Raw genomic sequence first — 16,507 nt, forward strand, 5'->3', positions numbered from 1 at the left:
GAATAAGAAAAGTTACAAAAAACTCTTTACTCAAAATAAATTACTCGCTTAATTATTCTCTTAGTGTCTAATTATCTAAGATTATCAAACTAAAATAAAAACATCTTATTTATAATAGTGAAACCCTTTATACTTTTATTAAACTTCTGATGTGAAATACAAGATAAATTTAAACTCGTCTAACTTTACTTACGCAATGTTTGGATAAATATTAATAAAATAAAAGAAAGACAAGGATAATAAAAATTTTTAAAGGAAAAGAAAGGATATATGTATCTTTTGTTTGATAATTAAAATTAATAAAGAAAAAAAAAAGAAAGGAAAAGAATTATAACAACCTTTATTTGGATAAAAAGTGAAAAAAAAAAGAAATAATTTATTATAATAATTTTTTCAATTAAACATTTTATTATCAATGATTTTAGAGCACTTATGGATATAATAATTTTTTTATAAAACTAAAAAATTTTCAACTTTACTTTCCTTAGCTTTTTCCTTAAATTAGAGTATTAAAAAAGTGAAAATTATAAAGGAAACCAAAGATTATTAAGTTTTTATTTCTTTTTTTTTCTTCAAATTAAAAGTTTATCCAAACAAAAAAAAAAAAATTTCTGTTTCTATTACTTTTTTTATTTTCTTTCTTTCTTTTCCCTCCTCTCAATTCACACATAGTGTTAACTTTTGATATAGGATTATGAAATTCAAGACAAACTTCAACAATATTTTCTTTGATAATTATGTTATTGAAAATTATGTATAAAATCAAAATATATAGCAAAATTTTAAAATTTTAATTCTAATAATAATATCATATAATAATTGTTTCGCACAAATAATTAGCACTTAAAAAATAAAAAACTATACTTAATTAATTCTCTTTATTGTTATAGTTATCTAAAAAACCTCTTAAAACTTCTTTATTAGATCGTAACAAACCCATAACTAGCCAATTGTCTGACCCCCAAGATTATTTTACGCGAAAAAATAGTGAGAAAACCTCAAAGTAAAGGAGGGAGACTCAAAACGGAAACTTAATACTAACTAGAATTTAAACTCTTAAATTTTTATAATTTTTTTGATAAATCAATTGAGCATAACTCTAAACTCAAAAACAAGCCTAATCTATTATTTTTTTAAAATAAAAAAAAATATATTATACTGATAATTTAAAATAATTAATTATAAGTTATGCAATCATAATAATTTTAATAAATTATCATTGATAAAATTTAAATCTAAATTTTTTTATAAAAAAAAATTTCATCAATTGATTAATTACTTATTAATAATAATAACTCTTATCTCAATAATATTGGTACGTTGCGGCAACATTTTGACATATTGAATAAACACTGATAATAATGAACAATTTAATGTTGTAAAGAAGCCTCGGCAGGCCACAGTGGCAGGCATCAATGCAACGTTCCGTTTCTTGTCAGCAATGGACCGTGGTCCGCACCTGCCATTCATTGCAGTGGGGCAACCACCAACCAGAACCAGTTATTTAATTTTGTCATGGATAGCATGTGGGGCCAGAGACAATCAACTGTCCACCATGTGATCTCAGCCGTTCGATTAGCATACGGATCTGCAATGGCTGTAAATCAAATTTATGGGGGCACAAAGAACCAGAAAATGTCTGCATATTTTTGTCAGCCATAGCCCCAACATCCCCACAATTTTTGGATCAGCAAAGAAAAAACAAAGAAATGTATTCGAAAATTCGAAATAAATAGATTCTTCAAATTTTCAAATAAAGGCAATGTCATACTAATATACATGCAAAAAAAAGAAATGTCACACTTTACATATGTAAAAATCATATTAATATATTTTATCAAAAAATATATAAATTCAAATCGCTTACATTAAAACAAATAAATTTATTGGATCGATCACATTCATATAATTTTTTATAATAAAAAATAATTTTTTAATCCAATTGAGATTTTTAAAGACATTTTTTTACAAAACTAAATGTAATTAAAGATTTTTATTTTTTACATAAATTATTTTTTTATAGATAGATCACATAATTTATGTTGAAATTTAAATTTGAAATTTTCAAAACTAAAAAAAAAAATTATCTCAAGTATTAATCATCATTGTATCCTCTCACTACATCTTGCCTTTGGGAGAAAGAGATGTTGAGGAGGAAAGGGAAAAAAAAATCTACAACATCCACAAATATTTTAAAAAATGTGGTTGCCATAAGCTTAAAAGTTGTTTTCATAAGAGTTGAAGTGAAACATGTGTAGGTAAAATGTCTTTCATCATTATGTGAATTTGGAATCCCTCACTAAAACATTCTATTATTGTCTAAAGATGGATTCCTATTGTATCAAAACAGATTTTTTTTTTTTTTTCCTTTCATTACAATGGACACCATAATAAAAGGAAGATACAAAGTTATTGTATTTTACACTGCTAATATTATTATTATTATTATTATTATTATTATTACCTAAAATCTTGATGCAGCTGTAAATTTTTGGTGTTTTTACTTTTTGTTTGGCACAAGAGTAAAAAAAAATTCTTCGAACAAAAATTTAATAATATTTTATTACAATCAATTAAGATCTAAATTTTTTATTTTAAATTAATTGAATCTTTAAATATTTATTTTCATCTAATTAAATCTTTATACATTTATTTTCATTCAATTAAATATTCGATTGAACAGGAACATATCTATGTTTTTTTAATAAAAGCTCAATTAATGAAAATAAATGTTTGATAACTTAATTGATTGTAAAAAATATAAATAAATAAAAGTTTATATGATTATTGAATTTTAGTTCAATGATTTTTTTTATCCTTTTGTCTTTTTTTTTAATGAAAATAATAATAACAAATAGTAAAAAAAAAATACGAATTCAAAATTTAATTCAATTGGTTCAACGTGATAATCAATAAATTTGAAATGTAAATTTTAATATTTACAATATTTTTTGTAATTTTTAAACTACGACACCTTTTATAAAAATAAAAAAATCAAATAAAATTTTAAAAAACTCATTTTCTCCCTTAGAAATGAGCAATTGTGGTCAGAGTAGAGGAATCACGATGAATTAATTAAGTCGTTGTTGTTCATTTGCAACGAATTTGATTTGATCAATTTAACAAATTTTGCTCCAAGCAAAAAAAAAAAAACTATTTCTTAGTATAGATGCCCAAACCGACCTTACTTTCAAAGCTATTTTGGTTTCTTCAACGTAAATATAAGGTATCACATGAGTAGATATCATCACATAAATAAATATGAACAATTGTGTTAAAAAAAAAAAATTTGCATATGAAAATAAGAGCACCTTTGATTTCTATTACAAGTCTCCCTTTATTTTGACAGTTGAACTACTTCTACCTATTTTCATCTTTCCCTTTCTTTTTACTTATAATTAAAACTTAAAAATTTTTAATTTCACAAAGACTTTCACTTGATCCATTTTTGTTAATTATTTTTTATTTTTAATATATTTTAAGAAATATTTGTCATCTTCACTTAACTTAAAATTCATTATGAACCAAACAAAATCCAAGTTTTAATTATGACAATTATGGGGAAAACACAATATACAGATTAGTATAATAAAGATAACAAATTCAGCAATTGCAGGAGAAAGAGCATAATCAAGCTAGAAGACAAAGCAAACAAAAAGAAGCCTTTTTTTTTTTTTTTGTTTGGCATTGAAATGAAATTATTACTCACAAAATAACCTAACCTGGTAAGTGTGATATAGATTGCATAACTACTATCCTTGATTTATAAGTTCAGCATGGTTTTGTTCAGAGTGGCTTACAAGCAAGTTGATTGATTCAAAGATATAAATATTTCATAAAAAAAAAAAAATAGCCTTGGGTTGTCCTTTAAGAAATGATCTATATTAGAATCTGAACATTTAATTCAATTATTGATATATAAATTCTATTAAAAAAATTTTTGAATTCTCACTTTTTTCCTAAAAAAAAGATGTAAGTTTCGTTATTTTATATTCGTATTTGTAGGATTTTTCGACCATAAGAATTGTTTGATTCAATAGCAAAAACTGCACATAGAAAATTACAAACACTTTAGCCAATCAAAAAAATTAAACTAAGAGAAATGATGGGTAAATTTTCGAAAAAAAAAAAAGGTTAAAAGTTTTCTTCCTTCTCAGCCATTACCATTCTCCTAAGAGGACTAGGGCCAAGCGTCTTCCTTCTCATTACACTTCTCCTCATAACTTCCATTTGGTTCCTCCTCCTAACTTGCATCATTGCTTCTTCTTCCACGACAAATCTCCTCGTCAAAACATCATCCATTAAGGATTTTCCGCGAAAAACTCTTCTTCCTTCCGTGTTAAGTCTCGCCCTAGGTATTCTTTCTTGCGACATAAGTAACGGCTTTGACTTAGGGTAACTGTTGCTTCTTCTAGGGGGAACATCAGCACGAAAAACCTCATTGTAGGAAGAGATTGGTGCACAAAGACAAAGACGAGTAAACGAAGTGGCAACCCTTAGGGAGACATATTTTCTTAGCTTCTCTCTGTTGCGATGAGCTGAAGGGATTTCAGTGGACTTGGGAATCGCTTTCCATAATGTTGCATTCGCCATGGGAATTTCCTTGGGCTTGGAAATGGTTTTCCACATTGTGGCATTTGTTGTTGGGATCTCAGCAGTCTTTGAAACAGTTTTCCACACGGTAGCCATCTCAATTGCTTTTTGATACCAAGGCTTCCTATGGAAAAACAAGCGCATGTAAAGCATGAAATCCTGAACAAGATGTTTTTGTGAATTCATTGGAGAATTGTTATTGCCAATTGCAAAACCACAAGCAACTACACTAATTATTGCAGTTCCACAGATTCAACATATATGCTTTTATATGCAGCTATTTGATAGGTCTAAACTCTAAACTTAACCATGCCAATTTTCAGGTTCCCTATTTTGCTAGATATATCAAAAAAAGGAAAAATTCATAGTTGTATTTTGACAATTTCAACATCACCAGATAGATATGGTGTGGAAGATTTGGATTGGGTATTTTGACCCTAGCCAAAGGCCCAATCACTGACTTAACTTCGCACTTTGGATCTAATCAAAGAAACATATAGGCCACTAAGCTAAGCTTTGTGGACAATTGTGCTAAAGCTGCAGAGTCTGCAGATTTTGAACATTTCTTGGGCAACTCCATGAAAATAAGAGCACATTAATATCACCCTTCTATGCAATTTGTCAAGCTGATTTCAACAAGTTTTACAGAAGACAGACAATATATAAGATTTTGGACATAAAAAATGTAAATTGTGTACTACAGTTTTTACATCAAACAGACACTTGGTTGATGAATGGCTCTCTGCTCAAAGAACAAAGTTTGAATCTCCTTCCCCAAATCATATATATATATATATATATATATTATGCTGAATGTTTGAAGTGATTTGAGCATTGTAGAATTTTGTTAGCTCTTTACAGCATGTTGGCTACTTGCAGTGAGAAACAGAAGGAGAGATTTTTTAAGGCATACCTTGTTTGAGAGTTCTTGTGATGTTGCATGAAATAAAGCAAGCTGAAGAATGATGTAAATGAGAGAGCTGATGAGAAAAGATCAAAAAGCCTTTAGCCTTCAAGTTGAGATGATGACTCAAAGATGGAGGAGTTGGCAATGTGCTTCTTTTCTTTTTCTCCATTCTTTTTACAGCCCTATCTGTTTTCCTTTGGCAGGCATGATTCCTACTGATTTATATATATCTATATATATATATATATATATATATTATATAATGGAGAAGAAAAATTGCATCATGATTCATTTGTGGGTGGTGTTATATCAGAAACTCCAAAACCTGCTGCAAAGAGACACGATCAAGTGATTTGGGGGGCTAGAAGTAAAGGCTTTCTACTTCAAACCATAGTGATTTCTTTTATATTATATAATAATTTCCATTATCTCATTGTGTTGAAAACTATCCCAGGCCAGAGTTTAATAATGAAGGAAAGTTCAAAAAAGTAGATTTAAAAGGATATGATCTCCATTGCCTGACATTTTTCTTTCCAGGGTCAAAAGATACTACCAGGGTTTCCAGCATCTTTTGCTTTTGTACATTGTAGACCATGGAAATCATTTTGTCCACTTTGGATTGGATGTAATTTAAGAGCTCACCCCCACAATGGAAGAAGAAAAAAAAGTTCTTATAAAAGTCATTGGAGACTATGGAAGCTTTACTGAACTCCTTAAGGTCAAATGAAAATATCAACACTATGAAAAAATCAACTTCTTCACCCAACAGTTTAATCCAATCAAAAGAAATTGATCAGGTGGTGTTTGGGGCACATCACGTGAAGAACACAAGTAATGAAAACTGCCAGAGGAAATGAAAGTGGCAAAACGTGCAGCTGCTGACACTCTTCAAAGTGTTTGCATTCTGACCATACCCTTTAAAGCATGCACTGCTACAGCTCCTCCCACTTTGAACTCCATTTTTTCTTGGATTATAAGTTCTCAAAATTTTAGGAGAATAATGTCATTCCAATCAAAGTGTTTAGGCATCTCTGCAAAAACCATGTTATTTTGCTTCATATGAAATCGGATTTCAAGTAAAATTTCAAAAGCAAATGAAATTTCACTAATAAAGAATTAATTCAATTGATAATTTCCTTCGTCTCAATATAAGCGCTTTTGAATTTGAATCTTATTGTTGATTTTTTTATACCCAATTGACTCAATTGGTAAGCAACAGAAGTGATTTGCATTCGGATCTGATACTTGGCATCCAATATAAACTTTTGTTTTGTAGGATGAATAGACCATAGAAAACAATTTTCCTTTCTTAGCTGATAATGATGAAGGTTATCTCATTTGATCAGGACGCAATTCATTTTCCAACAGTAATGTCTGACGAATCTAACACTCGACGAGAAATAGCAGCATATATCTCCGGAAAAAAAAAAAAAAAAAGCAGCAAGTTCTCGCCAAATTTTCTCCATTGACTGCTTGCCTTCAGAATACTTATGTTATTATGCCCATAAAAATAAGGGGTTTAAACAAAAGTTAAAATTCATGCAGCTGAAAATATTCCAAAGTTCACAACAATGATTTCTTTTATAACCATAAACAAGATTTCAGGCATACGATGATTTTCAGCTTTGATGAGCTCATTTGTTTCAGCCACTAAACAGTTGGAAGTGGACAAGACCCTGTTGAATTAACTTCACTCAGTCATCTCAATCAAGGTTGCATTGCTACATTGGGATGGAGAAGTAGCTCATGGTGTCAGCAAATCTGAACTGGAAGAAACGACATCAGGAAACTAGTTTTTGCTTACAGTCGATTGTCATCATCATGGAAATGCAGATTGGTTTTTGACCTCATGAAGACTGCCGGTCGAAGGCAGCTAATCAGAACTACAATTTATTGGATCTGAAAACCATGTCTAGGAGTTCCAGTTGAACACATCTAGAGCATCAAGACCATGGTACTTTATTTTCAGTGCCTCTGTGAGTGACCTAGTAAAAATATGTTGGTCCTACTAAGCTTAGTGACCCATAAAAAATGAAGTCATTGGCTATCAGGCTCACCTGAGTGTTTCCTGCTCCAACCACCAGGACCGGCTTTACGCTCCCCTCGCTTTCTTTTGCTCTTAGGGAAACAGATATCTGAGGCTAGACATGACCTCAGAGTTGATTGCTCCTGAGAGACAATGTATTTTGTTGCATGATTAGGTTCTGATGTTGGAATAGGACAAGGATTGGTGCTCTCTCCTTCTTCACCTTTCTCTGGTTGATGATGTTGCTTTATAGATTGACTATTTGTCCTCATTAAAATCTGTTTATCTCTAGCATTTCCTTCATTTTGCATCAGAACATTTTCCACAATCTGCAAATATCATCGGTAAAGTGATAAATAGATTCTCAATTGTCATAACTATATCAAGAACTACATGGCGGTAATTTTTAAAAAGAAAACAAAATTTTCATGCATAAGAAGCAAGAAAACAAGTCAAACTCAAACAGATAGCAGTCTTTTTTATTAATAAAAGTGCAAGATTGCATATACTCCTTAATCAAGTTTAATCAAGTCAATACACTATCAGGCTCAAACTCGGCTTGACTTGAAAACTCAAGGCTCGAAGAACGACTCAAGCTCAATCAAGTTTCATTTTTCATGCTCTTGTTTGGCTCATAATTTAATTGAGCTGCTTGAGCTTGGCTCGAGAGGCATGATAAGTTATAAATATTAACATTAAGCACTATATTTTTGTCATTTACTTATATATATTAAAAAATAAAAACTCAATTAGGCTCGCGAGTTTTTCAAGTTGGATATTAAACTACTTAAACTTGGCTTGACTTGTTACTCGAGTAGCTCGAACTCAAGCTCAGCTCGACAATGAACAGTCGAGCTCAAGTTTTTTTGAATCAAGCTCAAATAACTTGCCAGCAGCTTGACTCGTTTACATCCTACTATATTGCCTGGAACTTTTGCAACAAATAATATAAACAATTATCATATATCATGGGAAAAGAAATATATCATGAGGAAAGAAAATGTAGGTCGCCCAAGTTAACAATATCATATTTCAAGTTTAAAGAATAAAATGGAGGCCAAAAATCTGATTTCATAATACACAATTTTCAAGCTTCGGTGATTAATGCACTAAACAATGCTTCCATTATCATACCAGGTAAAACATGAGCCAACAATCTACATATAAGTTATGTACGTTAAGAATTCTTACATCTTCACACAAGTCTCCAATTTGTGGCTGATGGCAAGTAACATCAGCAGATGACAATAATCCAACAGTGCTTTCAATTATATCAGGAACATGAAAAGCTGCACTTGCAGGCATAACCAGATCTCCAACATCATATTCGGAAATTTGCTGATTTGTATTATATGCAGGTCCAGCTGATATTGTTTCTCCATTGCCAGCTGAAAATGTAGGGCTGGGAGCAGAGCTGGTCTGAGCATCACAAGCTGCAAGAAGGCTCAAATTCTCCGAGGAAGAAAATTTTGAAGCATTTTTGGACATCACCAGATCAAGTTGACTCCTGAGTTTTTGAACCCTAGAACGCACAATTTCAATTTTCCGAAGGACTTGCTCCAAGGGATTATTACCATCTCTGAACTCCAAAAGCAACTGATCATTATTAATGCCAAATTTATCGTTGCAATCAGTATGTTGGTCCCTATAGGCTGCGAGAAGTAATGACAAAGACAACTTCAAGTCAAAACTAAAAGAAACTGATATCTATGAGAAAGTATTCTATGAAATGGCGATTCTACCTTAGCAATTAGCAATTATCACTTCCATTTAGCAATCAACATGTGATTGTGTTTTTCAACATGCCAGCCTATTTTTTACACACTACCAATGGGGCTAGCTGTAGTGAAATATTTTATTTCTTAGGATCCAGAATCCTTATTGAATCATTGAAAGGGAGATTACCTGTGTTGGCAAAATCATCGACAATATAAGTGCCATCTGGAATTGTTTTCTTGTTTTCTGCAATATATTACCAAGCAAATCACACGACATTAAGGTTAAGGAGAGGAGAAAAACACCTAAACCAAAATGATCAAGAATAAAGAAAAAGTTCATACCAAGATAGGAAAATAAGTTATGACATGACATGTATGATGCTATATCAGTTGTTTCTTCAATTCTCTTTCGTCTCCTTCGCTTTATGGCCTTTTTACGGTAACACTGACTGGAAAACGGCAATGACTTTGAACCACAACTTTCCAGTGTTGATTGATCAATTCCTGAAAATTTTCTCCGATCATATGCTGAAAGTTCTCTAGCATATTTTAGTGCTTGAGACTCAATTTCTTTGATTCTCAGTTCTGTCCATTTGCAGCGCCACATAAGAGGCCGAATGAAGCTCCTCCAATGACTTGTCAACTTTTTCTTCCTAAAGGGGAAACATAACAAAGTTAAGTGTAGTACTAACCAGAAACATGCATGAAGCACATCAGGAAAAAAGTTTTACAGCATTTATATGTCATCGGCCTATAGTAAAATAAATTTATCTTATAACTAAAACTTCATTTTCCAGAGTAGTGTATCCATAAAAATAATCAAGATCACAGAAGAAGTATATAAAAATTGGATGAGAGCAGGAATACGTGCCAAAGTCTTGTTTTTATCCCCTTATATGATCAACACAAGCTTGGAATCAATAGACCAAGCAAAATAATTGTTTGAAGCATGTGGATGCTAAACAGCATAAGATTTCGACACGTCTGCTTGTAAAGTCAAAGATTGATGTGTATCATGTAATATTTCCATGAACAAAGATTTGGATAGAAAGAAGAGAAAACTGAAGAATTTACCAAACAAAATCTCAAATATTTTGAACAGACATTCCACATCTCAAACAAATGAAGTTCTTGGTACGAAAATTAATTTCTTAATAACTCCTCATTTCATAAATAAGAAAGTTGCATCGCAATATGCAGCCACATATTGACTCTATATTGATTTTAGGCTTTGTAACAAGACAACTACAGTTCTTTCACTGGACTTTAACATTTTAATTTTAATACTCAAACATATAAGGATTAAAAGGTTAATATTATGGAACAAAAGCACACCTCATATGAAACACACCACTAAATGCACCATAAGCAGATGCAAAAGCAGCACCACCAATGAACTGGGATTCCACTTCAGCATCACTCAATCCAGAACATTTCTCAGTATCAGATGTAGTGTTCGCAAATGAACTGGAACATTCAGTTGCATCTGGGTCCTCAGTTTTAACTGTTCTGGTGTCATTATTATTTGTGCATCCAATTATATCAACCTCAACATCCTCAGGACTCTTGGGAGCCTTATTTTGTTTATGCAACAGAACCTCCATGCTATTGATGGTCTCCTCACACGTATTCATGCACCTTGAACTCCTCCCATCTAAGCTATCCAAGGGAGTTGACTTCTCCTTGTCAATTGCAGCTTTTGCACTGAAAAGTGGTTTGCTATCTGGATTAGCATCCATCAGTATTTGTGTGGTAGCCATACAATAGTCATACTACCAAAAAGCAATGTGCTGAAACTCCTTTGTAGTTCACCTTCAAGCTGATTAAAAGCCAAAATTAAATTTATTAAACTCAAATCTTCCAATATTAAATGTGTGAACGAAAGCAGAACAGCTAGTTTCTGAGCTCAGTCCACTATTAAATAAGGTAGAGACACAAAAAATTTTGATGAGGGGAAAAGGAACACATAAAATTCTGATGAGGGGAAAAAAAAAAAAGAGATCAAGCAAGATATATGGCGGCAGAATGATATGCAAGTAAAAGTTAATGCATAAGCCATCAAATGTATATCATTATTCATTTCATATGACTACATAAGATATAGAGACACAACTGACAACGTAGATTACAAGGCAAATTGTGTTCATGCGCAAGGGAAAAAAGAAAGAGCCTTCAGTTTTCAATTAAAATCGCAACAAATACAATTACTTAAACCATACATTTTTTTATAATTTAAAAAAGCTACTACATTGAAAGCCTACAAAAAAATGCTTTCTGTTCTTGAATTTTGAATTTGAAATAAGACATTAAAAAGAACTTGTCTATCAGACAAAATCTTTTTTGAATGTCATTGCGTAGCAGATTTTCCAAATTTCAGTAACTTATCAAAGGAATTTATTCTTCAATTTTCAGAAACCATTCCAGACATTGCAATATCCACTAAAAAACAGAAACAGAAGAAAGAAAAACCAAGAAAAAAAAAAAACAGAAACGAAAACCCAGACAGCAGTAAAGCACTAGCTCCAAAGATAATTAGAAAGTTAGCAATCTGAAGAATTCAAAGAAGGAAGACACATGTCACTGGCACACCATTCACCCAGAAATTATTACTCCCTAACATAGCAAAACGTGAACACCTTTTTAAAAGAAATCAATTAGAATTAAAAAAAAAAAATCCTCCACCATCCATAAAATAATAATAAAATTCAGCTATCATGTCAACATGTATGCATCATCAGTTCCTCACATGCATGATTCATCCCCATACATGGGCAGTAAGAAAAGACGAAAGTCGAGCAGCTAAAAAAACATTTTAACAAGCATTCCAAGCTAAATTCAAACAACCCATTAAGCTGAAGAAAGAAACTAAACAGTTAAAACAAAGAAATGAGGTACATACAGTGCATTCAGCTTTAGCTACGCAGAAAAAAGAAGAAAAAAGAAAAAGAAAAGGCAAAACCAACTTCCCTTGTTCTCTAAGATTTCGTACCCATATTATACTATACGTATAAAAGTACGTACAAACATGTGTATACGAATCTAAGAAGAAATTAAGAGAGAGAGAGAGGGTCGTACCAGAGAAAGTGAAGTGAAATGTTGAGTTAAGAAGAAAAGAAGGCGGCGGGGAACAGAAACGAGGAAGTTAACGTTGTAGAATTCTGGTAGTAAAACCTAAGGTGGAACATTTTCACTCGATTTAGAAGGTTGGTGAGATTAACTAGTGAGATTAACAGTAATAATAAAAGTTATTATAATTATGATTAAAAAAATTATAATATCATAAAAAATTTAATAAAAAATTTTGTATTGAATAAATTATATTAAATTTGATATTTAAATTTAATTGATGGTATAATAAATTTAATTATATAATATTAAATGTATGATAAAATTTAAATTTAAATTTAAATTTATTTAGATGGATAATAAAATTAATTTTAATAAAATTAAAAATAATAATAATAATTATTATTATAATTTTAATAAAAAATTTATAATAAATAAATATCATTAAAATTAATATTTTAAATTAATTGATAGTATAATAAACACAATTGTACTACAGCTACAGTGAATCCGACCCCAACCCTAGTTTTGTTGCTAACAATTTCTTACATTACGTACGTGCCATGCTTCTATTGCTTTCACATCTGCTTCTTATTTGTTCCACTGTGCTAATTTTCGTTGGGTCGATTAATTTTGAATAAAAAATATTAAAATTTGAATTAATTAAATTAAATTATTTTATTTTTATTAATTAAATTAAATTTTTTAATTGCAAAAATTTCATGGATTAAATTAAATTTGATTAATTTTTAAATTAATTATATTTAAGTTAAATTAATTCAGTTAACTAAAATATATTTAAATTGTATTAAATTATAAATTACTCATATTTAAATTGAATTAAATAAAATTATCTAATTAAATATTTAAATATTTAACTATTAAATTAAAAATTCTTATAACTTATAAAACAAAATAGTTCGTTTTATACTTTTCTATTTTTTAGTTTCTTATAGTTTAGATAGAACTCCGATTAATTTAATTATCAACTGAAATTAATTTAATGGATGATGGACTAATTAAATTAAATTAATTAAATTAATTAATTTAGTTAAAACATAAATATGAACCTCTTAATTTGCCCCATTGTTTATTATTTTTTATTTATCCACCATGTCAAATTCTTATATATCATATATGAAGTAAAAAAATTAGTTGAAAAGAGTAATAATAAAAAGGTTAAAGGTGCAAAAAGCCATTAACTATAATTAAAAAAATTATTCAAGTTTTTTTATTACAATTAATCAAAATTTTTAATATTTATTTTGCATTTAATTAAATTTTTATTTATATGAAAAGTTAATACCGTTAATTTTTTTATCAACTAAGGTAAAATTTTTTGTAATATTAATAAAATTAATAAAAATTTACCACATAACATAATTAATATATATATGGTGTAATGTGAATTTTTTTAGATATATCTTTTAAAAAAAATCAATAACCCTCCCAAATTATAATATTTCTTATTTTTATTTATAATTTTTTAACTCATTGAATCTTAAAAAAAGTTAAAAATATAAAAAAATTCTCAAATTTAATATTTAAACATTGTTTTATCTAAAAATAAAAAAATCTATATAAATAATAGATTTTAAATTGAATACATGTTTACAAAGAGTGAGGACTTTTTATAAAATGATACAACTAAATGCTTTTGATTTGAGAAAAAAAGAATTCGAATTTTTCTCTTTTATTGAGGAATCATGGGTCATTTACTAAATTAAATATTTAAAATATAAATAAATTAAACACTTTAATAATAAAAAATAAATTTTTAAATAAATTCTTTTTTTTTCTTAATTTTATGCATAAAATATATCCATAAACAATTGTGTACTCACATAATATATTCATAATATAACTTTCTTATATTATTTTTTGCTTAATATAATTTAAAAGTACAATTTGTATTATTTTTAATTACTGATGAAATTACGAACAACTTGAAGATATGGTGAACTGCTGGAATCATGAAATTGATACGTGAAAGTGCTTGGAAACTACTACGGCCAAGGAAATGGGTGCCTTGGCAATTTTATATTCGAAGATGGAGAAAAGGAATCTAACGATATTATTTTACAATCTAATTTAATATTTTAAAAAATCATTTAATATTATATGTTATTTTATAAAAAGATTATATTTACAAAATAATATTATAATAAATTCTTTTGTTTCTACTTTTTAATCAAATAATAGTTGTTAAAATTTTTTTTCTTTTCAATTATTAATTATAGCTATTCAAACAATAAGTATTTGTATCTTTTAAAAAGAAAAAGAAAAACTTTTCTATCCTTTCCTTGTCTTTTTTTTTTTTTTTTTTTTTTCGTTTCTTTATTAATATCCAACCAAACATAGCCTAAGTTTGAAAAATGAGGGAACCAAATGGAAAGTGAAGACGAAGATGTTCTAGATGGCATGGAATAATAGGTCCTACTTTCTAACGTAGACCTCATTTTTTTCACTCTAAATTTATCTAATCTAACACTATTATTCAATTAAGTGATAAGGTTATGCGTTGACCTTTTTTTCTATCCATTGGATAGGAATAACAGATGAGATGGTGGTGTTTGAACTTTCACTTTACATATTTTTTAAAACTTTCTTAATCACTACATCAAGAAATTGGAGACATTGACTATTCTTAATTCTGTTGGAAAAATCATAATAAAAGATAAAATACCTTGACCCCAATTTTGTAGATATAGGTAGAAAAATGCCAAAATCTTTATATTGATGATTTTTAATTTCTTCAATCTTATTGTTAATTTTTTTGTGTGTGTATTATATATATATATATATTTAAGGTATTCTAAGTTTTAATTTGATCTAATCTTTTTCTCAAGTTAACTTTAAAATACACTTTTTATTAATTCTTTATAAACACTACATTTTGTTTGAGGTGTTTTGATTATTTTTGAATTTCGAGTTTAAAAAAACTATTAGTAAATTCATGTATTAATTAGGTTTTATACTGGCCCATCTAAACTTCAATTTGCTATTTGGGCTATGGATATGATTTGAGATTGAGTTTGGGTCATAAACCCAAATTAAATATTTGATTTATTTATTTATTTATTTTTCTTTTTTTCAATTTATAATTTCTTTTTGGAAAATTAGAAGAAGAAAGACCAAAAATTGAAAAATTAAAAATATATTGGATAGGGTTGAAATGGATGGGATGGGAATTGGAGATAGAATTGTTTTGTGATTGCATCCAATTTCAAACCAAAATCCAGATGAGTTGTTATTAATTTAAAGTTAATTGAACTCATGTAATATAAAACTCTACAATCAAGTGGAAAAGGAAAAATGAGGAAACTTGGCAAAAGAAAAAGGATTACAGCAAAAGATCAACAAAATACTTTAAAAACAGCAACCAGTTAAGATTATTGTCACCAACACCCCTTTGAACCCTTCTCTTACATACTAAAACAATTCCCTAACACCACAGATAACAACCACTGGACCAACCCCCAAAGTCACTGCTAAAAACAAATGTTATAACGTATAAATCTAGGAACCTACGTGAGATATAGATTTAAGGAGTCGTCACCAATCTCTTTTTGTTTAGGTGTTGTAGACACCTAATTTTGTTCGATCAATTCGAGTCTATGCAATTTCTACTCATGATTTAAACATTTCAATTTATGGCTCAAATTTACTTATATATATTTTAAATTCCATTACTTTTATTAATTGATTGATAAATTAAAAAAATTAAAAAAAATGGAAAGGTTTGAGTCACAACAAACTAGTTTTCTCTACTTTTTATTTTTACTTTACCATTTCTAGCTCTACTCCCTATTTTTACAAACTTAGAACACCTCTCAAAGGCTAAGTGTTTGCCTAATGAAGTACAAAGAAATATGATGAATGAAGTACACAATATTGCTTAGATACAACAAATATAAAAGATATGGATTTTAAGCTTTAACAACTCTTGATTTTTTTTGAGAGATTGAAAATATAGCTTGTTGAAACTTACTTTCTTGATTCATTAATCTTTTTAGTGTGTTGGAATGGCCAATATATAGAAAAATTGAAGAACTCGCCATTAGGGAAGCTTGGAAGAAGAAAATGGCCATTGGAAGCATGAAAAAGTAACTGTTAGAATGACTTTGCCCAGACCTGATCAATGGTTCATGTTTTGGAACCAATTCATGGCTTGAAAAAGCCTACCCGATCAATCCC

The 16,507-nt window shown here is 29.1% G+C and overlaps 2 protein-coding genes across 7 annotated transcripts; both read right to left on the reverse strand.

The window, feature by feature from the left end:
* Positions 1-3,990: 3,990 nt before the first annotated feature.
* LOC149510912 (uncharacterized) lies at positions 3,991-4,865 on the reverse strand. The gene has a single exon (XM_089756594.1). The coding sequence runs from the start codon at positions 4,777-4,779 to the stop codon at positions 4,135-4,137; it is 645 nt and encodes a 214-aa protein (XP_089612720.1). The 5' UTR covers positions 4,780-4,865; the 3' UTR covers positions 3,991-4,134.
* A 2,062-nt stretch (positions 4,866-6,927) lies between these two features.
* Positions 6,928-12,415, reverse strand: LOC111280087 (uncharacterized). Of its 6 annotated transcripts, none has more exons than XM_022867247.2 (7): positions 12,320-12,415; positions 10,580-11,063; positions 9,587-9,897; positions 9,432-9,488; positions 8,718-9,178; positions 7,558-7,855; positions 6,928-7,435 (listed from the first exon to the last, which is right to left on the reverse strand). In XM_022867247.2, the coding sequence occupies exons 2-7, from the start codon at positions 11,002-11,004 to the stop codon at positions 7,413-7,415; spliced, it is 1,575 nt and encodes a 524-aa protein (XP_022722982.2). In that variant the 5' UTR covers positions 11,005-11,063; positions 12,320-12,415; the 3' UTR covers positions 6,928-7,412. The 6 variants fall into 6 exon arrangements, with proteins under 6 accessions (XP_022722982.2, XP_089612650.1, XP_022722983.2 ...); XM_089756524.1 differs by lacking the exon at positions 12,320-12,415 and adding an exon at positions 12,144-12,317 and having other exon boundaries at positions 6,928-7,485; XM_022867248.2 differs by lacking the exon at positions 12,320-12,415 and adding an exon at positions 12,144-12,282.
* Between the last annotated feature and the right edge of the window lie 4,092 nt (positions 12,416-16,507).

Source organism: Durio zibethinus, chromosome 27 (assembly GCF_047325235.1).
Source record: "Durio zibethinus cultivar Kanyao isolate XHJ-2024 chromosome 27, ASM4732523v1, whole genome shotgun sequence".
NCBI classification, from domain to species: domain Eukaryota; kingdom Viridiplantae; phylum Streptophyta; class Magnoliopsida; order Malvales; family Malvaceae; genus Durio; species Durio zibethinus.